The sequence below is a fragment of the Eutrigla gurnardus genome, assembly GCF_963514095.1.
Source record: "Eutrigla gurnardus genome assembly, chromosome: 22".
Taxonomy (NCBI): Eukaryota; Metazoa; Chordata; class Actinopteri; order Perciformes; family Triglidae; genus Eutrigla; species Eutrigla gurnardus.
Window position 1 is genome coordinate 5953876 of NC_139933.1, and position 24836 is coordinate 5978711.

At 43.8% G+C, this 24836-nt stretch overlaps 1 protein-coding gene across 2 annotated transcripts in view; it reads right to left on the reverse strand.

Moving 5' to 3' along the window:
• dock1 (dedicator of cytokinesis 1) overlaps positions 1–24836 on the reverse strand; it is a 147900-nt gene that overhangs the window by 110657 nt on the left and 12407 nt on the right. The window contains exons 2-16 of one of the 2 annotated variants that reach the window (XM_084001863.1): positions 18778–18861; positions 18431–18471; positions 18260–18315; positions 17195–17291; positions 16650–16798; positions 15985–16120; positions 14958–15115; positions 14022–14103; positions 13323–13458; positions 11938–12010; positions 9851–9990; positions 7428–7553; positions 6517–6641; positions 3182–3280; positions 2513–2585 (exon numbers count right to left, since the gene is read on the reverse strand). In XM_084001863.1, coding sequence (XP_083857989.1) covers positions 2513–2585; positions 3182–3280; positions 6517–6641; positions 7428–7553; positions 9851–9990; positions 11938–12010; positions 13323–13458; positions 14022–14103; positions 14958–15115; positions 15985–16120; positions 16650–16798; positions 17195–17291; positions 18260–18315; positions 18431–18471; positions 18778–18861 — 1575 coding nt within the window. The remainder of the gene's footprint in view (positions 1–2512; positions 2586–3181; positions 3281–6516; positions 6642–7427; positions 7554–9850; positions 9991–11937; positions 12011–13322; positions 13459–14021; positions 14104–14957; positions 15116–15984; positions 16121–16649; positions 16799–17194; positions 17292–18259; positions 18316–18430; positions 18472–18777; positions 18862–24836) is intronic. The other variant, XM_084001864.1, reaches the window with a different exon arrangement.

Sequence of the window (24836 nt, forward strand, 5' to 3'; positions counted from 1 at the left end):
TGCAAACTGTGTTTGCAACAATATCATCGTGTGAATCTTCGGGGAACGGAAGACAACGTGTGAGCTGTTAGAGGCCGGCTCTATGGCAGTAAACCCCGCTGCGAGGCTAGCTTAACAACACGTCGTTAACGATCTCGCAGACAAATGAAACAGATAATCCCAAATGTAAATCTCAGCACTACAGGCGATGAGTCAGCTCCCGAGTTGGCAGAAGAAATCTACTGCTCCCTTCGGATGTCTCCATTAAAGCTGTGACTGTATCTCCTCATGACTTGTTTATCTATTACGGACTGCATTAGGACCAATTATACAATCGGTGTGGATGGATTGTTCATAGAGAAAGTGCAATGATAGAAATTATTCAATTACAGGCAGCATGCGGCACCTGAGCGTTGGTCACGAATCATATTCGCTCGTTTTAAAAAGAAAGGAATAACTCTAAAGTTTAATATTCATACTGAGGCAACCAGGTTTGGATTAAGATATCCCATGTGTCCACTTCCTGTTTGCATCTGAATAAACACGTGTATTTGATCTCAGGGCTGCAGCTGCAAACCGGTTGTGTAATCCCGCCAGGGTGGAGGAAAGATGCTCTTTGCTTGTGCGTACATGCACACACACACACACACACACACACACGTGAAACGCTGCATAAACAAGCACGAGAGTTATGACTTTGTCCTGTAACCAAGCGCTTGGACGAGGCAGAGCGTATTTCATCTTCGTGGATCAACAAGCGGAAATTTACGCGCAGGGAGATGTGATTCATCGAGGTATCTCGTGCATTCTATCTGCATAAATTCCCTCATAGGTTTGCTGCCTGCAGCCATCGCCGGTGAATCATTGCTGGGCTTAACCAGTGGAGGGAAAAAACACCGTACGCATGCCACCCAGTTGAGAAAAATGTGTATTAAAACTCTGTATTTGTACGTGGGAGGGAGAGGTGGTCGTGACCAGCACGGAGCTCCTTTTCCCAGCCATTCAAAGTCTGCAAACTTCCACCTCTAAGCTGGGCTGTCACTTCAAATCAACGTTGAGCATACTGTGCCAGATTTTAACAGCCTACCCTCCACACCACTCACCAGGTAGTAGCACAAAGACAGTAGTGAAACCACGATAGCAGTCATCAGTCTGATGAGGCCTGACAATACTAGAGTGGTAGTCTGATGCTCGGTCTAGGAGCCGGCCTGATTCAGAACCGGGAGGCTGAGAGATACTGAGATGCTGATACTGTCACTCTGTGTTTAGACTAAGAAGTTCAGTACTGGCTGGCAGCAGTGGAGGAAGGAAGAAAGGAGTCCATCTGACAAACCGTCGCTGTCCTTTTCTCCAAAAAGAAATCCTCTCATGTTGAGAAATTAACATCTCCCTGTTGCAGCAGTTGCCTTCCATTACTTGTCATCGCGTGGAGAAGCTAAATCAAGCGGAGTGGAAAACGCTACAGATTCTCCAGGCAGCCAGAAACCCCAAAAGCAAACTCAGCGCAGGAAGAACAAAGTGGCTTGACGTCTGCGCAGATACAGAATATCAGAAACTTGGGAGGACTACGACTGAATGAAATACAAGACCGACACAAACTGAGCCAATACACGTTTTCAACGTCTCTCTCTCGTTTGTCAATTGTCGTTTGTCAAGTTAACGTTTGGCAGCGACGGCGCGCCCCTCCAGTCCCAGAGTCACTTGAGGTGAGCCAGTTTCTAAAGCAACCGTTACAGCAGGATAACAGCAAGTCACGGGGTTTCAAAGGCATGCCTTGTAACAGTATTAGTTCCCGCTGAAGCAAGGTGCCAAGCATGACAAGAAGTCTCTTGGAGTGGATTAGAAGCCAGCGCCGAGCGCCAAGACCTGGCCATTTCCCCCCCAAACCACCGGCACGCAGGTGGGAAGCGAGCGGCGCTGAACTGGAGGATGACGGCGGCTTCGTATCACTTCACTAAAGTTAGACTTTCCTGTCCTGACATCCTCCCAGTTTTCCCTTGCCTTCTGTGCCACGCGAATTGACCGTTTAATAAATATACACCTGTCGTGGCTTCCATCACCCCCACTGAAATCCGTTCCCCTGCACCCCTCACTGCTGCTGGAGGGATGGCCTCGCCATGCGGCGGGCAGATGGGGGCGGGCGAGGCTGCCAGTAACGGGCTTCCCCTGCACTCCACACCCCCGACATTAGAGAGGATGTTAAAAAACAGAAGGACATACAACACTGGCCTCATTCGGCCAGCACTCGGTCCCAACAAACAAACAAGTCCCCTCAGGCATTTTTCAGGTCCCAGCTGTAGACTCTGACAAGCCACTTCATGATGCTGCTTTGTGCCGAGGCCAGGACTGATACCTCTGATTAATGTGACAAAGGGTGAGCTTCAAAGTATTTATCACCGTGCAGCACATCTGCTCGCTCTGGATGCCCTCCATTATTTTTTCTTCTTCTTTTTGCTGCGGATAGATTAGCAGCCAATTGTGCAGCTGGTCATCGGGCGAAACGGATTATTCACACGCTGACATTTGTACTCACAGTCCTGCGATGAGCGGTGGCGAAAGGTGAACCGCAAGTGGCTCCGGTTCACGTCCTCGATGGGGATGGCGACCTGAGGACAGACAGGGGGACGTGTGAGACGTCTGCACCCGTGGACACACTCACAAACGGATTCTTAGGGAGAATAAGGCGCAAATTCTAGATATAAGGGTACATACTGTTACTTTTCAACTAAAACCTTGTCTTGTTAATACAATATTTTATTGAGAGTTTTGATATGATTAGTTATTATTATGCAACGAACTACTAAACAGATATAGATGGTAATTAAGTAAAAACAAACATGTTGATTTTAGGATGGTTTATAGTCACTTTGCATCAAGCTCAGTTGTGATGTAATAGAATAAGTGATTTGTAGTAAATGAGCTGAAAACCCTGGTTCTGCGCTACAAGTGTCATGAATGAATAATGTTGCATTTCTATTCATTTTCAGCTTCCAGCACATTAACTATTTAATCTATCTGCCTTATTGCATGGATTAATATTAACCAGCGCCGCTCTGTGTTTCATAACTCCACCGGTGACACCACAGCGTTCACTCTACATACTCCTGGTGATGGGAACCTGGGAAATAATGACTAAAATATGATATAAGATAACTAAGAAGGAACGGTGCGGAGGCAGAGATGAGGAGGGGGAGAGACACACCTTTATTGTTTCAAACCAGCGTGGCTGCTTCACTTGGTAGTAGATGACAGACTTGTACTCATTGATCCCCTCGTCTCCAGCTCCAGGGAAGATCACGCTCTAGATAAGGAGAAAAAAAAAAACACAGGCCGAGTATCAAACTGGTTATCTGGACGGACGTACAGCTCTGCCGGTGTAGCCAAGGTGGCAAAATGATGATGGCGAGGCTATTATCGCGTGTCAAAACATTAGCATGCTCGCACTTATTTCATCAAATGTAGTCCCCCGGGGCACAAAGGCTTATCTAGCAGGATGACCTTAAAAAATCCGGATGTGCACCTGCCTGTTGGCTGCCAATCACAAAACAGCATGGTGGAAATAAGAAATAAATTAGAAATTAATTATTTAAGGCGCTGCTGTGGCTCCCATGCAGCGAGACGTGGAGGGAAGCCAGGCGCCGGGGGGAAGCGGACCAGCTGGTGTTGACGGACCCAGCCAGTGTAAATCGGTCTTCCTAGTGGGTCCCCCGAGTTTCTACAACAGGTCATGGTGCGTATGTAAAATACTACGCGCCCCCCCCCCCCCGGGGGATTTGGCACAAGGGCTTGAGTGACGGCGGATAGCATGCATGCCTTGTTTTCTATCAATATGTGCTCGCCCAGCCTACCTCTTTCCTCCCACTCCTCCAGCTGACTCGCTGGCCTGCTGCTGCTAAAATGCTCCAACACTAATGGCTTCTGACAACCAGCAATTATGAGGAATAACAGGCCCCGTCTCCCCCAGCCACGCCGGGCAGATCTGGGGTGGGGGGAGGCAGGTGCTGGCTCTAGCAACTCTTCCCCCTTCAGTGAAAGGCCAGGATTCGTGACAGCTTCAGATTTCGGTGAGAAGACCAGAGGAAAAGTGGCCGAGGTCTGGTCTCAAAGAGGGTTTTGTGGGGGTGTGCTTATATGTAAGGGTGATGTGTCACTCTCCAGCCACTCATTACACGCTATCAGAAATCCTTCTCAAGGCAAAAGAAGACCAGAGAGGAATGGAGGAGATACGATGCAGACACAAAGTAATACCTCTTATAAAAGTTCTCTTTATTATATAACATAAAGGGTTGGATGGAAACCAACTGGTGAATGAAAGAGAGAAGCTTCTATAATCAAAGATCATACAGAAACGACTTCAGACGTTAAAGTGAGCGCGTTGCTCGTCTCAGAGAGAGAATTTCCTTCCTGACAATTAAAAATCCAGGAAGGAAGAGGGAGAATTAAAGCAATTAGTCCGGATCCCTGGAGAAGCAAACAAACGAGACGGAGCACTTCTGTGAAAACCTGCGAGAGGAGATGTGCAAAGAAGCCGCGGCCATGACACCCGTAGATGTGATCGCTGTCGACGGCTGTCACCTACACCTTACACACACAGTTAAATGTTCAACCGACGCTGACTGAGAAGAGCTTTGCATTGAACCTTAAACTCCCCAAAACCCAGGTATCATAAGTCACACATGTCTACTACAATTAAGACGAGTATTAAATGCAAATTGTATAGAAATAACAAACATAAATAGAACAAAACAGAAGTGCACTGTTTAAAAAACGAGTTATACCATTACCTAAACACACAAAAATAATCCATATTTGTCTCACAATATTGTCTTTTACTGTGGCATCTGATAGATCACTCCTTTCTGCTGCTCCCCAACAGCATTTACAGTATAATCACCACTGATCCTCATATATTTCCTCTGCCTGCTGGGCCAAATCACTGAGAACGTCCCTCAATCTAAGACTAATGTGTATAATGGAGGCAGCTCCAGATAATAGCACTCTACTGATGGCTGTTTGGAAGAGGCCTCCCCGTGACCACGGATGTGTCATCTCAAATCCATCCTCCATCATCAAACCTTAATTACCTTACATTAATACCTGTCGAAAGCCTTGCAAGAAAATATAAGCCTGAAAGCATCTACAAGGAGCTTTCACTTTGTGTTGATTTTGGTGCTCCCTGTGGACAAATGTGGTAGTGTTTCTGACCATCAGTCCCTTCAGGAAACCTCCCATTTTATAGCATAAAGATATGTTCATAAAAGTTGCATCAAATCAGTGAAAAGACTGAGATTGTCTTCAAAGTGTTTTTCATGAAGTGCCTTTTATAAGCAGTCCATGCTGAAGGTGTGTGAGCAGGTGTGGCCTGACCAGAAACAGGTTACAATGAAAACCAATAATCATTGAACGCAGAGGCAATTGTGTAATAACAGAGTAGAAACCTTTATATAGACTTACAGTTACAACCGGCCCTGTGACCATAACGCTGATGTGACCTGGGATGGAACCCAGTTTGACACTCCTGTATTAAACAGACTCGTTTCAAGACTCGTAACATGAAAAATCACGACAAACGGTGTCCCCTCAAATCGTAATACAGTTAAATCAAAAGTCCCACAATCGAAAATTCAACATTCCTCAGTTCTTCCTACATAATCCTCATGTCCAACTCCTCTAAAGCTCTCACGCTGCAGAACACGAGTTAAGGTCAAGCCAGGGATGACAACGATTAACCATCAATGAAAGGGGTCACTGGCTCAAGACTCAAGATGAAGCAAATGCCTTATTAGGACATTGAGACACTGATCGGTCGGCTCAAACACAGAAAGCACGCTCCGACTTGCAAATTGCCTCCATAATGATTTAAGTTCGGATGTTGAATTTTAAAGAGAACTTCAATGTCATTAATGATGTTAAGCTGAAACCCTGGACGTCAGACTTTCCCCACAAATAACGTAGGTATGATTGGAATTAAATCGCCAACAAAATATAATTAAGTCATATGTTTTGTGCCAAAGGCTGAATGTGCCATGTGAATAAATAAATATGGAACATTTTGCAAACAAATAGGCGAGGGGGGGGGGGATTTCCTTCCAACTTCATTAATAAAAAGGTAATTATATTAACGCCAGAAGGGAAATGTTGATTTCACTTCCCTCACTGCTTTCAACTTTAAAAACTGCCCATATCGCCTGTCGACGTGCTTCGGGGCTGTAAGCGACTCTGACAATGATAAAGGTTGATTCCCGCTGCGGTGAGCCGTATTTAAGGCCAGTCAATCAACCGCAATGCACTTTTTCTCATTCTGTCATTTTTCAGACGGGGTGGCAGAGGCGTAGAGCCTGGCCTGTGTATCACACTGCTTTATAGGAGTCCTGGTCAGTTAAGCAGCGTGCTGAGCTGTGTGAGATTAAAGAAAGCCTGTTAAATCACAGACTGTCTGAGAAAGCGATGGGCTATAGCGCTTGTGTCCCGAATGCTGAGGACGAGCAGAACCCAGGTGAAATATCAAATAAGTGAGTTGACATTCCGCGGCCGTACCTCCAGTTTCTTGCCGTCCTCGTCGTAAACGGACATGGTCACCTCCACGTTTTTGTACGCGGTCTTGCTCCCCTTGTCAAAGTCGCCCAGGACCAGAGTGACGTAGATGTCGTTTCGCACGTCGCCTGTAGGAAACGGAGAGGAGAGGGTCAGACGGAGAGGAAATCCTTCTCAAATTATATGAATAGAACTGCAAAAGTAACATAAGTGCACCATATGCTATATGGGTGACTTCAGTCCATTAAATAACTAATATCATCAAACTTAATAGTGTAGAAGTAAGTTCAGTTCAGTATAGTAAGTTCATCACTCACATTTTGTAAAATACAAGATTCCTACACCTTTTCCAAAGTGAAATTCAAGCACTTTTCAAGCATTTCAAGGTGCATTTTCATGCTTTTCCAGCACCTTACAGCTGTGGTAAACTACATATTTGTATATAATACAATACTCAGTATTCAGTCTTCTCATTATTGCACTTGTTCATCACATTAAATTAGATGCTATTGTCCTATAAACAACCAACATGATGTTTAGAGACAGCTTTTTATGGGACCACAAATTAAAGGAAAACTAATTCCACAGAAATATAATCACCAACTATTTTGATAATCTGTTGATCAACAAAAGTAATTTTTTATGCAAAATTATGGAGATCTTCTTTATAATATCATATATATTACATAACATAAAACTCAAGCAGTTTCACTTTATTATAAAACCAAATCAACACCACACTAAAATTCAAGTGTTTTCAAGGATTTCCAGCAGACGTACGAACCCTGAAAATAGTAGGTCTTTATTCAAATTAATTTTCTGAATGAATAATGTGTTCAGCCAATTAAAGGAAAAACACCAAGACACTCGGAGACAGGAAGCTAAGGTAATGCTTTATAAAAAAAACACTCAACCTGGCATGATGATCTCGGGAAAGCCCATCTTGCGAGCCACAGCTGTGGATCGGTCCACCAGGTGAGGGAAGTCCTTCCTTATCTGATGGATGTCCCCAGGAAGCAGCTTCATGGTCACCCACAGGCCTGGCGATGAATTCAAGGCAAAGAGAGGAGAGAGAGGCCGAGATAACGTCAGGGGGGGAGAGAGCAAACCCCGGGGAAATACTAAAAAGAGATTTCTTCTTGTGCGTTTCATCGGTTGTCAGAGTTGACATGTAACGGCTGGAGGGCGAGACAGTAAATAGAATTTTGCCCTCCGGGACGTAATTAGGGAAAACATGACTAGAACTACAAAATCTATATCTGGTGGCATTAAAGAGTTATGTAAAAGGAATCAAAGAAGAACCAGACGGTATGACATCCACACTACCTGTATGTGAGTGCTTCCTGTGTGGAGGACTCTTTATAATCATGATATAGTTTTACTGCAGTAGCAAATAAAGTCGCACAGACCTCGGCTCAAATAAAAGTGCTACTTTTGGAGATAAATGTTAAAGAGCTAAATGTTTTTTTCCATAACAAACAGACAACTCGCTGCCCTGAATGCAAAATTGCAAAATTAATATTATTTTTCATTTTTCCACGGGCAAATTTGTGATAATGTTCGCAATGCCTCAGACTTCTTCTCCTGGCACTTTTTTATTTATTTGAATATGAGAATAAGTGACAATTATGGTAGAATATTTAAATTGCGCTCAGACTTGCATAATTGGTGTTGGAAAAAGCCTGAGAGTGCGACGCTAGAGAGGAAACGGAATAATTAGAAACAAAAAGGGCCTTCAGGTTGCTTTCATGGGTCATAGTTCCTCACAGTTTAACACCGGTAGCTGCCCTCCTGGTTGGGAGGAAAGCGTCTTCTCCGCAGGGCGGAGGTGGTCCAATTAAAGCAGTCATCCCCTTGGGTGACCCTTCACAGGCCTCCACAATGAGCCCGTGGACCCGGAGGTTCATTCACTTTCACTTTACAGGCTCCGTATTGTTATGAGTGACACGTCTCTCGCTGTCGGAGCCGCAAGCCTTTTTGATATGCGAGCGTGACCGAAACAGCTGCTCCGCTGTTCTTCCCCAGTGTGGGGTCGCCGCAGACCTGACATTTATCCAACTACGTCTTCATAGGGCACGGCGATACCATAGAGGCTGTCGTTTTCACCACCAATCCCCTCAGATGGTTAATGTTCTTCTAACAGCAGATGTCAGAAATCGCTGATAAGATCCAGCCTTTGCAACAAAAAAAAAAAAAGAACTCACCGGCTTAATTAACAGCTGGATTACTTACATCCTGTTGTCATGGTGATGAGGGCAACTATTTATAGTATGAGCAGTGATTTATAGTGTGAGAGCTCAACAAAGAATGATGTTCTTATTAGCAAGATGAAGAGATTCAACTACATGCCAGTATATCGGAGGGTAATGGTCTATGTAGGAACAAATCGGAAATGTAGAAATTAAAGATAATGACGGCAATTAAGTAAAGAACGGTAAAGGTTAACTGTTGTATTCACCTCTAACCTTAATTACAATCCTTGCTTGTAAGGATTTGACGGAACTTTTTCTACATAGATAACAAGACGGTTCTATGAAAATTCAATGTCGTTCGTTACCAAAGAAAACTGGAGGAAAGTGCAAACTCACAACTACAAACTTGTTTTGTATTTTTGGCAGATATTCCAGTCCTTTTCCTGTAAAAGGTGATAAGTGCTTAGACTCAGATTTATCGAATTAAAAACGATTGCATCAACTTTATGAGTAACTTCAGTATTTTCCAACCTGAGCCCAATGGGGACAACGGTTGGAAATCGGTCCAGTATTGAGAGATAGCAGACAGGCTGTAATGCAATCGCTCGGGGCGATTCCTCAACGTCCACTTAAAACACTTGTTGTTCCCAACTTTCAGGTTCAGATTGTAAATATAAGTGCCTGCCAAGATTGTGGAAGGAAATCTACAGATAAATTAAATGTTTTTCTTTATTTTTCGCTTGATCTGGTCGGGTTGTTATGTGTTATGTGACGTGTTGCTGGAGTCAGTATCAGACGGATATCCAATATCGAAGTTTTATTTCTCAGGAGGGTCTTTTCCATAATGTTGTTGAACACTTGCAATGACAATCTGAGCATGGCGGTGGCAAAAACACTTCTGGTGGACATATTGAAGGTGAATCCCAAGGGATTACATTGCAGACCATTCAGAAGCTGCCTGTTCTCCCCATTAGTCACAAAAATACCGAAGTTATAGCCAACATTGAGCCAAATCGCCTTCAACTAAGTACTGTGGGATATTTGGCAACCTTATCGGGTCTGAAATGTAATCTACTTGACACATTTTATTGATAAAAGTGCGATAGTGGTGTCCTCGTCCCCGTTTCCTGTGTCTAACACTGTACCTTGGCCCTTGTGATTGACCTCTTTGGCGGTGATGACTTTGTTGATGACCGTCTGCAGGAAGTCATTCTCTCCTGCCACCCTGGGTGAAAAACGGGAGATGTTCAGCTGCTTGTGGCGAATGGCGTCATCCAACGCTAGCCTGCAGTATGCACACGACAGGCAACAACGCCACAGGGAGGAAGAGATGGAGAGGAGACGGAGGAGGAGGAGGAGGAGGAAGAGGAGCCACAAAGTGATGGTTGTCAGGATGAGGGAGGGACGGGAAGGGAGACGGAAAGACAGGAAGAGACACACCGAAGAGTGAAGCGAATGCCGTGACGGACACAAAGCCGCTTGTTAGCAGTTAGCAGTGAGGCAGGATGGGTAACGAAAGAAACACAGAGAAATCATCGTTTAGGAAGTGATGCCCAGTCAGCGTTTTTCAGCGCCACTGAAGAAGTAGGAAGCTCGACCTTGAAGTGTTTCCTCCAGACTATAGCCTTACCCCGATCCAAAACTAACATTCTCATCCTGTAAAGTATAACACCGTGTGATTGAGCATAAGAACGCAGCAGATGTGATCACGTGTGTGGCAGCTGTGAGAGGAAATGTGTGTGTGGGCGGGGATGCCATCTGCAGTATAGAGGACTCTATAAACAGGCAGAAGAAGGAGAACATGGAGGAGAAGACAGTGGTGATGTCAGCATGAAGGAAGCAGTAAAGGATCTCCAAAACCAACCCGAGGAAAGAGTCAGAATAAAGGGACCGGAGACGTTTGTAACGGGTCAAAATACATTGTGGGAGAACAGGAAGATGCAGGTTCTCCCTCATATATACATAAATACACTTTTAAATGTTTTTCTGGCACAACAGAGTTAGGGCATTGAAAAGATATTAAGGCCATGGTAGAAGTAGGAATCTGTTTTTCTGATCATTATCAATGGTGATGTTTATTTTGAAGATTAATGAATAAAAAATGTGCAATAGATCTCCCCAGAGTCCAAGGTGATGTCTTCAAAATGCTGCTTTGATATGAAGCAAAGATAAGGAGAAAAAAAGAATCCTCATATTTCAGAAGCTGCAATCAGACAGTGCTTGGCACAAAATGGCTTAAATGATTATTAATCAATTCGTGTCTATTAATTATCTGTCCATCAAGGAATCGGCTATTTTCAGCACAATGTGGACTTTTGCTGCAAACGCATTATCTAAGATGCGAGTTGGTTCGAGTCCAGTGCCAGAGATTAGCTCACCTCGAGTCCAAGACTTGTAATGAAGGAGTGTCTGGGACAAACAAGAACACACACACACACTATTTCAGCAAGATCTATCTATCCGGTCCGTTCCTGAAAGCCATTTTCCATTTTCTGATTGGATGCCAGGAGTCCGTCCAAATTACAGCACTGTGTCAAACCAGCCCTAAATGGCCCCTTCACTTCCTGCCTCTGTTGGCCTTGCGCACACACACACACACACACACACACACACACACACACACACACACACACACACACACACACACACACACACACACACACACACACACACACACACACACACACACACAGAGAGTAACGGATGGTGGAGCTGCTATCTCAAAGCTTCATCAGTCAAAATCCCGTGGCAAGTATTCACACTTGGACTTGGCCTTGTAGAACCCGCTCTTCTCTTCGCACTGGAAGGCCCTAATTTCCATGATTTATGCTCACAGATAAAAAAAAGCGTTAAGTGAGGTGATCTGCCAGCTAAACTGCCTGAATCTGAAGCCTTTCCAATTATGCAGGAAATCACGTTAAGGGAAAAGGTCACTCTCGCTCCGTACGCAGTCCTGCGAGAATGGCAGCAGTTAATGAGATTGCCTTAATTGAGTCGGCAGGGAATAGGGGAGCGCTCACCGTCTTTAAAACCACAACTAATCAGGTGTCGAGGTGTTTAAAAAAAAAATACCACCGCTGTCTCGAACGTACTGTACATACTCAAAATAATGGATATAAGTGTAAAAGCCGGACTACATCAGCGTTGCTATTTTATGCAACATTATCCCGAGCTTAACGGGAACTCTGTGTGTGAATGCAATTTATTTTGTGCCGCCGAACAATCCACTTACGGCTGGAATGGGATAAAGTGTTGCTTGTCCTCGTCGTCCATTTTGCCCGTTATGATGTCGGTGACATCCATTACTGTGGGGGGAAACAAGGGAGAGGGTTAAAACGTTCTTACGGCCTGCAGCGTGCAGCCTGGCTGTAAAATACCTACGGATAACTGCATGGCAAGGACGCATTAGGTGGTGAAAGCAGCCAATGGTGGCTCTTCGTCAATGAGCACTAATTAAGGCAGATGCAGGGCTACCGTGGAAAAATGTGTCCTCATTTCTGAGGTCTGTGATCACAGAAAGCAGATGAAAGATGGGGTCTGCTAAACAAATATCTGATCTGACTTTAGAGACACATTTTATGTGGGAAAGAAAAGTAACTTAACACGATCCGAACAATGTTTTGCTGCCCTCCTGGTGGTTTAACTTGTCACCTTGCTGCATAAAGCCACACATGTAGTCCAGGACCCTGTGACATCATTGTTGTTGAGTGTGTTTCCCCTTCTGGCTGGGACTTAATATGCCCGTCTAGAACCAGAGAGGGCAGCAAAACGTGTCTTTTTCTTCTGGTATCAAGTAGAGATCCTAGAATTTCTTTCCTGACCGACAGCAAACCCATCATTAACTGCATCGTTCATATATTTACTAATCAGTAAGAATTCATATTGTAGGTTAACGTACAAACGGAATGCATTGTTAATAATCCGGCAAATTCACAGGTCAAATGCGACCTTTGACTCGTGGAGCCGGACACCGAAAACAGGAAACGCATTCTTGAATTGGCTCCAACTGAAGTAAATATTCACAGTGACTCCATCGCCCACTCCATCGCCCTACAAGGCAGATGTCAACCAAACAATGCCGGTTATAATGACATCTCAAAAAAAGGGGGGGAAGTCTAAAAAAAAATCAGGCTCTCTATCATGCTGTGTGCTGAGGCAATGATGATGATGTCTAAACATAAGCTGTCATAAATCAGGCTGTCATTTACCTTCTCTTAAGTGTTAGTGGGGGGAAAAAGACACAGAGAGAGGGGGTATCATTTTCTCTGTTGGAGAACTGTGGGCAAAACGCCAATCTAATTAGTTTACGCCTGGCCGCTTGCCAGCAGGAGATAAATCAAACTCTTATTCTTCTTTCCACTTTAGCCGGGTATCTTTGAATTTGAGCCAAATCATTTTTTTGCGCATCTGGGACTTGGAACAATACTTAGTTTGAAGCGTTAAGAGTGTAAGATCTCTCTGATCCCATCTCATGCAAACGAAGCGATATTCCTGCAGAGCCAGGGCTGTGAAGTTTGGAGATAATCAGTGTTTTTAAAGGCAACAATTCGTGTCTCGGGGCTCTTTTTTTTTTGTTTTTTTTTTAATAACAGCCTGTCTCTGTGTAGTCGGCTTCACCTGCAACTCCAAAGGGTCGTCTCAGTCCCGACGTCAGCTTCTTGGTGTTGTTGTCTCGCAGCTCCATGCGCCCGACTCTGACAATCTGACACACAAAGCTGATCTTCTCTCTCTTCAGATCTTCACTGCCCAAGTCCTGGCGAGGGCAAACAAAGAAAAGTTATACCAAAAAAAAACTGCTGATGTTGTTGCCTCAGGGACAATAAAAACATATTTTATATATATATTTTTTTTAGATTATATTTTTGGCAGACAAAACCAGTCAGGTTCTATATATGCCCCTGGAAAATGCATCAGACTTCTTCTCTGGCTACAGCAACAAAAACTGATCGATTCAAAGCACCTTCTTGGGTGAAGATGAGTTTGTGGAAGAGCAAACTTTTCATCACAAATTGCTTCAGCAGCATTTGTGACTGTGTCCTCAGATTAATTTCCTGTGGGCTATACCTTCCCAAAAAAAAGCTAGCGGAGTGCTCCCAGTGGTGCACGCTGACCCTCCCGCCCTTGGGCTTCCATTAGATAGAGGTGACCGCCTTGGCAAATACATACAGCGAGCAGAGCTCTTTTCTGAGAGAGCTTAACAAATACTGGCTCTGCAAACAGGCTCCCGCGTGCCTCGTAGCATGGCTGAATAAACAGCGACAGACTACCCACGGGCACGCTCGCACACAAACACACATACGATCAAAACACACTCACCGTGAAGACGGCTCGCAGATTATGAAGCTGGTCTATGTCTTTCACCAGGCCGGAACTTGACCATTTCACCAGGTAGTTTTCACTGCGAGGGGGAGATGACGTGAAAAGAAATGTATTATAATCTACGACACGGTGAATTAAAGCAATCCGGTGGGTTTGCAGTAACTATAATTTCCTTCAAAGCTGCAGAAGTATTGAATGTTAATCCAGACGCAGGAACATTCCACAGTCGAGCTGCTCTACTTGTGATCATTCACTGTCACAATCCGAAAACTATTGCAAAATCCCTGCACTTTCTTGCATGTGTGTGTGTGTGTGTGTGTGTGTGTGTGTGTGTGTGTGTGTGTGTGTGTGTGTGTGTGTGTGTGTGTGTGTGTTAGCTTCTTTTTCCTTTTTCCGGCATGTTCACAGATAGACATCAGACTACACTAACATTAGTATTACACTAGAATCACATTCCAGTGATGGCTGTTCAGGTTTTTTTAACTTGTGCAATTCAAAATATTTCCGAATAGCATGTCGTTATCCAACGAAATATTCTGCTTCAGTACATATTATATTATTATTATCAATATCTACTTTTTTTGTTTGTACTTGCTGATACTAGTTGGCGGTTCTGGGACGTAGGAGGAAGTGTCAAACCTCGAAAGCCTTTATTATCTGGTCCATTAGTTTCAGTCTGGTCTACATCAAGGGGATATAGACTCATCACCGTTCCATTTAGAAATACCAGCCATGTTACATAACAGAGAGTATGAAAAAGAATCTCAACCATGTGAGCTAGTCAGATACATAACACAGGAAGCAGCACTAGAAGCCAGGAATGCTTAATCAGAACTGGGTGTGTGAACGTGAACGAGAGTAAAGAATGAATGAAAGAGGAAGGGGAAAAAAAGTGAGAGTGAGTGAGAGGTGAATAAGCAGCCATGGGATTACCTGATGAACTTGGAATCCACTGGGTCGTAGAGTGACATGAGCACCTCGGCGTCCTCGCCGATCTTACACACCACATTCTTCAGAGTCACGAAGAGGGCAAACGCTGGTGTGGAGGCGAACTTCGCTTGCCTGGTCAGATCAATATTCTGCTTCTGAGACTACAGGACGGGAAAACAAGAGGTATTGCATTTGATGTCAGGGCATTCTGTGGATTTCTGTCTCATTTAAACTATCCAAGGACGACATTGTCTCACAGTGTCTGCAAATCCATCAGAATACATACTAATGAATGTATTCATACTATACATACTAATGTATTCTGTCCTAATGAAACGAACGCTTGATCTCTAAAACTGCGTCAGCAGTATATTAAAAAAAAAAAAGTGGTCCCGTGGCGCGATTCCTTGGAAGTCCTTCAAAAATAAGCCGGGGCCACATCATTAATATTTATCACGTTGACCTGGACACTTTCTTGTTGCCCATGCATATGCAACAAAGACCTCTGGATGAGAAGGTCACGTAAGATGAGACCACATTACTGCAGGGCGCACGGCGTCTGACACTTCTACATACTGCCGACTGACATCCGGGCGAGGGGTGCCACTGGTACTCCGGGTTAAATAGACAGGGAATCTGGCTGAGTTCCCTTCACTTTCTGACAAAGCAGTGAAGCTGTTCTGCAAATGCTTAAAACTCTGTTCTTTTTACTGCAAATTACTGGAAATGTGTCTTACTTTGTCCACTTATTTGATATATCGGTATAAGCAAAAATAGCACAATGCTCCACTGACAGTTCGTGCAATCGTATAAATAATGCAGCGGCCCAGTTCAAGCCTGACTCAGGGCCATAAGCTGTCCTCTCTCTATTCCCTCTGTTCCCCAAATGAAATATTAAAATGTGCAGCTAATGTGTCAGTTTTGGATGTATTTACTCATTTAAAAAGTATTGGACACATTGGAATTGATCACCAAATTTAGTATGATGTATGAGGTCAATTAAAAAAAAAAGGGTCTTCACCATCTTTACCTTCTCCTCCTGGATCCGGTCCTCGATCTGTTTGGAGGCCGCCTCGTGTGCTCTGAACAGGCTGACGGTGCTGGTGATCTCCGGGTCCAGGATGTTCCCATCTTTGTCTCTGACCACCAGATCCAGATCCAAGTACCTTGCATTAAAGAAAAAAATGGCTGAGAGTTAATGAGCGCCAGAACTCGCCAAGATGAAAAACACGCTCATTTTCTCCTCATAAAAAATGTTCCCCTCCCCTAGGTTTCCACGTTTCTAGGGAGGCAGTAAGCCAAACGCTGCCAACAGCCAGTCAATATTTTTCATCAACTTTTCACTTCCTGCTTCTGCAGAGACAGCGCCATTTCTCTACCTGGCCGAAAGTTTAAAGTTTAATCACAGGAGGAGAACGGAGCTTCACCATTTTCATTTCCCACAGATTTGTCTCAAGGCTCCGCTGCAGACACAGCACCGACTGTCATATCATGATGGAACACAGTACGGTTAGCCGGAGCTAAATCCCTCCAGTTTGTCTTCAAACTAAGTGATGACCTGTCATTTTCTATTGACTCACGCTGCTGACCTATTCCAACAAGAGTCATTTTTCCGGATAGATATGAGGATAAAGGGCTATAAGCCGCCGGGCGGGGAGGGCAAGGCTACGAGCCTCTAAAGACTGGAATCCTCACTTGTTGCCGTAGTCTATCTTGGAGGTGACTTTCTGCTTGAGCTCGGTGAGCTCGTCTTGCGGGAGCGTGCCGGACAGGATCTGGGAACGCCATTCGATGAGGTCGTAGATCATGTCACGGACGGAGTTGAACATCTCCCGCTTGTCGCCCTGACAACGGAAAACAGACGCATGAACATGTGTATAGGTTTCAACATCCGAGTACTCTTGTGTCTGTTGATTGGTCAGGACGTCTCTTAATTAGTCATCTTAATTATGAGCCTTCAGGATCAAATTCAACAAAAATACTTTGCTTGACCTGCAATGATTAAAAGCTCATTCTTTCAACTGTAATATGCAAGAAAACAATTATGCACTCATTTTTAGTGCTGCAAAGGGTAAAATATAGATAGCAAATCAGCTTATTGTGATATATCTGTAATCGGCTTATATACTGAATACGTTTCTTTGCCCTCTAGCATCCATAAGTTGCCTTTTTATCTGACATGATGGTGTGTGTGTGTGTGTGTGTGTGTGTGTGTGTGTGTGTGTGTGTGTGTTGCTTACCACATATAAGTCCCTCCATATTGTAGCCCACTCCCGCAGTGTGGTGGTAACCTCCTGAACCAGGGGCAGCTCAGTGGGGATGACGGTCTCCTTTTGCCTGCAGTGACAGTGAACACATTTCATGGTGTGCCTCTGTGTCCTTTCCTCTCCACACGGAGACACCGTCACTATTAAACATGTTGCCTGTTGTCCAAGTAATCCGATTTATGTCGGTTTGCTTGCATCCTTAGGTGGAAATTCTGTGAGAGGGAATATCTCACAGAGGGCTCTCCGCTGAATTCGAGGGCTTTGACGTTTTGTTTTGTTTTTTGGGGGATTTTACAGGTGAAATCAAAGAAGACGGATCAGAGCAATAACAGCGCCACAAGTTGTGCATCAACAAATGCACGTGTCACATCTTATCAAGTGCAGAAGTCTTACTGAAACGACTCAAGATGCTGTCTGCATTTTTATCATCCTACTTGATTTTTGTTGCCGTTTCCAGCTCAATACATCTTTCACCAGAATAATTATAACCCCTTACACACAGGTTTGGGCGATATGACGGTATACAGGACTCTGGTTACATGTTTATCAGACATGACAGTGTTGAGTCAGCTTTTAAAATGAAAGATGAATAATTCCTTTGTTTTTTTTTTTTTTTAATCTTTTGTTATACTCACAGAACACACAGGTATTTAATTACATATTAAGCTTTAAACCTCGAACGCTTGAAATCATTTTTCTCAGGATCCTTAGGGCTTTCATTTTGAAAGAATTGAAGTGATACTATTTTTGTTTTTTAGTGAGTGTTGTCTCATGTGATTGGCAGTTGTTTTTGTTTTTATGTAAGTTCCAAATAAAAGAGAAAAGAAGAAGTAATCACATGGGGTGACGGATTATGCAATGTCTTAATTGCATTTGCAGAACACTTAATAAATATAACATTTTATATACAGTGATGGAAGATTTCACCCATACCGCCATGTATAGCTTATTTATAACAAATGCAACAAAAGTAGAAGCGACCTTTCTTGAGAAAAATAAAACCACGTTATTGAAAAGTGGAAGTGGAGTTGTACTAACCCACTGCCCTCGACGGTGGCCTCTTTCAGGTGTATATAGCAAGCAGGAAATGTGCCCTAGAAGAGGAAGAGATCATAACAGCATTAAAGTAGAGACAGAAGTTGAACAGCTGTAAAGCTCTAACGAGTAATGGATACGAGCGCGTGAAACCTTCGTGCACCGGCCACTCACCTTCTTGGATCTCCTCCTCAGCCTATGCCCTCTGTACCAGTCTAATGGAAAGACAGAATTATGTTGTAAGCTGCTTTTTCCACCCGCGGTACACAACTCAATACCAAAGTTGGCTTTTATTAAATCAATTCACAATAAAGAATGGTGTTAAAGTTGAACGTAAAAGAGGATATAACACATGAATGTTTGGCGGTTGCTGCTGCTTTCATTTACAGGAACGCGCCATCAGAATCATTCTTGTGATATATATTCTCATTTAACACATGTAGGGGGAAAAAAGTGACAAAACAAAAGAGGTGCTAGTGAAGAGAGGAAACCGACGTCAGCTCTGATCAGCCTGTTCTCACCTTCGTGTGTCTCAAGTATGTGCACTGTGTCTCCGATCTGCAGTGACAGCTCCTCCTCGCCCCGGGCATCGTAGTTATAGATTGCTGGAGAAAAAAAGGAGGGAGAAGGCGATATAAGGAGGAGGGGATGTTACAGGAGGGGGGTGAAAAAAAGGCAATAAAGCGTTTGGCTCCCTTGTGGCGCTAATTGTGTGCCATTGCAATGTGTAGTAGAGGCATCACACATCCACAGGATGTCCACCCACGCGGTCTGACACAGTGGTCGTTGGGCCCGGCACCATCAATGCTGTAATATCAACACGCCGCATCCGCCCACTCCGAAGAAACCAATAATGAACGGAGAATACCAAAACAACAATAACACCGGTGGAAAACCCATTTGCACAGGATCACAGGGCCGAGACGAAGAGATAATAACACAGTGTTCCTGATGTTCGTAGGTGTTCACAGACAAAAACAGAAGGGTGGCATGAAGATGCGGTTTTGGTTCTCTAGCCCCGTCTTTTCCAAATACTGGGTCGGGACCCACCAGTGGGTCGCGGGAGATATTTACATTTGCAGAATTACTTGCCTTGTCACTAGGGGTGGGTAAAAATATCGATACGGCAATATATCGCGATACTTTGCCGCCCAATACAATATCGATTTTTCAACTCCAAAGATCGATTTGTTGTGAATGCAGTACTTTTTCATTTTATTTTCAATATTTATTCATTTCATGGGAATTAATAAAATGGAGAGGCTGTTTTGAATGAAATAGTTTTGACTCAGTTTGTCCTCTGATCAATATCATCTGATGTGTTTTCATCTTTATTTATATCGCAATATCGAGATATGTATCGTATCGTGACCAAAGTATTGTGATACTTATCGTATCGTGACCAAAGTATCCTGATACGTATCGTATCGTGAGGTTCTTGCCAATACTCACCCCTAGTTGTCACTTAGTTAGCATTTATATCTGCAGTACACCTTTGAGCCACATGAGGGAGCCTGAAGGTTCGGATAGTTCTGATAATGTTAGCCTACTTATAACGTAGAATTGAATATGGAAAGGCAGCATAAATGCTATTTGTTTTATCCTGAAAAAAACAGAGCCTGTTACCTGCCAACATGCCAAGATGGTGCGCCATTTTTCAAAAGTGGGTCCCCAGAAAGAAAGTTTAGGAAACGCTGCCCAAGTCAAAACCACAGAAGCGTGTTTTTGTCTGCATCGTTTTGTTGGCTAAATGAACAGGAATCAATAGAGCGTATTACAGGCTGCTCCCAAAATGACTTGCTAAATCTCCAACATGCTCTGGTGAGTTAAATGAAGTAGCCAAAAGGAAACGAGTGTTGACGTCTACAGAATAACAATTAATTTAAGTGTTATGATTGAATAGAATGTAGTCCCTAGAAACCACAACTACTTTTGACTTAAAGAAAGAGCTTCGTCTAAAAGGATTAATGGATATATAGTCCATAATATAGGAGGGGAAATGTGGATACCTGGGGACAAATCTGACACATTGGTTGCATATTTTTGCATATTTACAAGAGAAAAATGCTTTAAAATAAACAAAACCTATCTTTTACACTTCTGGATCTGGTCCAGAAACAAATCCCTCATTCCTTGGGCTTAACTGCCAAATACACAAATAAGGATATCCTGCTAACAAACTGTACAACAACACAAATTAAATTTCTTTTGCAAGGCCTCTGTGAAAAAGTTAACTTCTTGTAGATCTATCGATGGATCTACCGTCAGAACTCCGTCTTCATGTCAAGGTCGTGTTGTAAAGAGAGTAGAATCCTGACGGGTGGTGAACAACATGTCGCCTATCAAACCGGCTGTGACGGATACCCGTCTTTGACAAATCCTACAAGGGCCAACACAAACACACACAACCTATACACTGATAGCATGGTGGGAGGCTGTGTTCATTTTGAAAGGTAACCCGGAGGGAGTAATGACACAAGTGTGTGTGTGTGTTTGCATGCTGAGCCACTTCTCCAGCAGGTTTCCAGAGGTGAATGACGACTTAATTAAAAAAGACCCTCCCTGCAGGCACCGGAGCCTTCCCAGCTTGCTAATGGTGCATCAAGTGAATCGACCGTCTTCTCCCACAATCCCCTGCCGTCAAGACGAGTTGATTATATGTCATTATCATATCAGATGGGTGCCACTTGGGACAGGGTTTTTCTTTTAATGTTTTTTTTCTTGTGGTCGACATTTGGCTGTTTGCCGTTGTTGTGGTGGATGTTTATCTAGGACGAAGCTGTTCTGCTTTGGTCACTTCTGCTGAGTCTTTCATGTAACAGATCATCTGAAACTAAGTGACGTCAAAAGGTTTTTTTCAAAATTCAAAGTTTTGTTTTTTTCTTGTCAGAATTAGTATGCGATGACAATCTTTTTGGGAAGTCCAAGGTATTTTGAATAGAGGAAGAGTGATCAGTGGTCAAAACTTTTGAAAGGATGTTGATGGTGGAGTACTATTTTAATGATAAATCATTTATATCTATGTATTGTTTTCTTACATTTTGTTTGCAAAGTTAAGAAGCAGTGAATGAATGATCCCAGCTAGTTACACACAGTGAGGCATACAGCTTTTTACTTAAACACTGGTATCGGATGAGAACCCAAAGCCTATCGTATCTGCACCCTGCATCCCTACCCTACGGTGCAGTTATATAAGTTTACATTTACATCAGCAATCCGACAGCCAAGCCACTTTGCGGTTTAGCAGAGGACATGAAACGGCACGTGTGGCCGGTTATGTTCCGTCCTGGCCGTATTGTTTTGTCATCAAAGTGGATGGGCATACATATACACTCGCTTGTCCACAATGCAGCCTGCGATCCCCAGAACAATCCAGCGAGCCCAGCGGATCCAGCAGAACACGAGCCATAGGCTGACAATAGAACAAAGACCCCAGGAAATGAATTCAGTGGAACCACGCAGGGGGACACAAAAAAAAAAAAGGTACCTCGGGGGGGAGAAAAGCAACAAAACAATCAAAAGGGAGGTGGGACTAATCTGTGAGCAGCCATCAGAGAGCGGCCTGGTCACTGTGGAGCTGGGTTGCGCTCAATTAAACCACCATTTAAGAGTGGCCAGAAAAGCCTGTAAAGCCGTCAACCGCTGCATCTGTTTGTTTGGAACTGGGTCACGAGTCCAGCTGATGCAGCATGTTATCTGAACGGCAGGTGCTGCCCGGACAAAACAGCTACTCATAGAGACAGAAAGCATCACGTTTTCGTCGGAAAAATGAAAAACTGCCCCCGTGATCAGCGCAAATGAGACTGGGGGAGCTGGGAGAACTGGGCGGGGGGGGGGGGGGGATTCAATCAGAACGTGAACACAAATTACACCCTGGGAAGATGCTGAGTAAATGACAACCATCAAACAAAAAAAAAATCCTGACACGCGAGGCGACGACGGTGCATTTTAATACGCCGGCGCCAAAGTGATTCTTGTTGCGTGGGGGTTGAATGGCAGCTCTGATTACTCATAAACCTGTATTTGCATACCCGAGAGTAAACTTTTGTCAATTTGGAAGCGGTGAGGACGAGAAAAAATCCATCAGGGGGGGGAAAGAAGACAAAAGAGGATGAGGAAGTGGACCGTATTGTCCCCGGAGTACGACGTGCAAATGATTTTTTCTTTCTTGAAACGTGACAGCGGCATCGTTCGGCGGGAGCTCATTACCATACATGAGGCCGTGCACACTGAGAACATTATCATCAGAGGACACGAGTGAGGAATCAGATGACGGACCCCTCCGCTCAGCCGGCGCACATCCACGCCCTCTCCACAATTATAAGCAGACTCATATAAACACCGGACTGATTGTAATTCTACACTTTGTGCTGGCTAATAACCTGCGCTAATCCACGCAGAGTATAACATGTCATTATGCTGCGAGGAGAATACGGTGGTGATGAGGGAGGGGTGGGAATTGGGAGGGAAGTGGAAAAAAAACGCTCGTTGGAAAGAGACTGAGCCTCTTGATGTTTTTGTATAAAGTACCCGTGGGCTCGGAGCCCGCAGGGAGAGAGAGAGCCAAGACAGGAAATCCCAGACAAGAGGATTCTCCAGGAGGAAGAAGGCAGAGTGGAGCATAAGGCAACTCTCAGCGTGGTGGGGCCTTTTGAAGGGCCAAAACACTGCATTGTCAAGGCGGCGTCGAGGCGAACTGGAGGGCCGCGTCCAGCTACGACATCACATCTCTGCAGTGACTCAGCCTGGATATAATGACCAGCTGCGTGTCAATGACCCCTGAGGGAAGTTTTGGCGAGCTGCAATTAAGAATTGATAAATGACCGCATCGTGACCCCCAGAGACTCAAAGTCAAACACTAATATTCTCCAAGATTCCTCATTTGTGGATTCATTTGCAGACGTCCTGCACCATAGAAGAGTAGAATTGGCATTTTAAAAGAAAACTGAATTGATATGAAATAGAAGCACTTTCCTTTCACTCAATGAGTTTTGCCGCCACATTTTTGTTCGGGATTTTAAGACGTGTTCATTATTTTTTATGGACAAACAATTAACTAATAGAGGAAATATAAACTATACATTAGGGATAGGACGATATAAGATTTGCCATCATTCTAGATAAGTGAAAAATAGAGCCTTTATTTATGCAAAGAGGCCTTATGACGTATGATTATCTCATTCAAGATTAGTTTTCCACTTTAAAAAAAACAATGTTTGCTAAAAAACGTATGTGTGTCTTATCTGTGACACAATAAAAATATGAGTTTTAAGCATATTTTGATAATTATCACGATAATATCGTGAATTTAAATAATTTTGGGCCAGGATTATCATGACATGAAATGTTCACATCGTGCCATCTCTGCTAGACGTAAAACAACCTATCCTGTGAGCAGAAGTGAAAACTGTTTCGTTGATCCTGTGACGTTTCAATTCTTGAATCTGTTGTGCGTTCATGGAAGCGAAACATACATGATATGCCACCTGATGTGTCAATTATTTATGACACGACTAATAAAGATCTTTTATCATTTCAATCGTGCCTCTTGGCTTCACCGTGTTTTTAAAGAAAGGCAAACAAAGACTGTGTGGACAAAACAGCCACAATTACGTATGAGACAAAGTATTTGTGGGCTGTGAGAAAGTATAATACACAAACATGAATCTAATACAGTGCTTAACGTCAATGAGGAGGAGTTCAATAAGCACACAGCGGACAGAGAACGCCCTTTTTCCTGGCAGCGGGGTGGAATAGAGGATGATTATTACTCTCCAGCTGCACTGTGGGTCTCCGAGGCGAGACAGAGGAGTCAGCAGAGAGGGGTCACACACACACACACACACACACACACACACACACACACACACACACACACACACACACACACACACACACACACACACACACACACACACACACACACACACACACACACACACACACACACACTTCTCTGTATTCTCTATGGGTTGTATCTGACAGTAAATGACTGACTAAAGAGATGTAAAATGATATACTTCCTAACTACCTTACCGCAAGTCGCTACATGACTATATTACACATCTGACCATATAAATCCGATGCACCTCCGTTAATGGATTCCAACATAGAGGTCGTTTTCATTTTAAAGCCTCATCTCCCCGCAGTGCACCGCAGATTCAATTCAACTTTCTCGAGGGAAGGCGGTAATATCCAGACGGCGCTTTATTTAAGGCTCGATTTTTTAATGTCTGGCCTAATTTAACGACACATAAATACGTCTTTTGGGGCTGGAGCTGTGATGGTGGAGATGCCAACCCCCCCGACGATGATGCTTGCTACAGAAACTCATTGTGTGCATCCTTGACGTCTGACGAAGCGTGTCCAGTGCATTTTCCTTCCACATAAAACATTTTCAAAACGCACCGTTTACGTCCATGTTTACCACCACCAATCTTCCTCCCTCACCTCTGCATTTGTTGGCACATTACCAGGACCTTCAGTGGAATAATGTGAAAGCATTGATGGGACTGTGTATCCTGTCGACCGCAAGGTCAAAAAACTCCACATGGTACCTTTAATATATAAGAGCCATGCA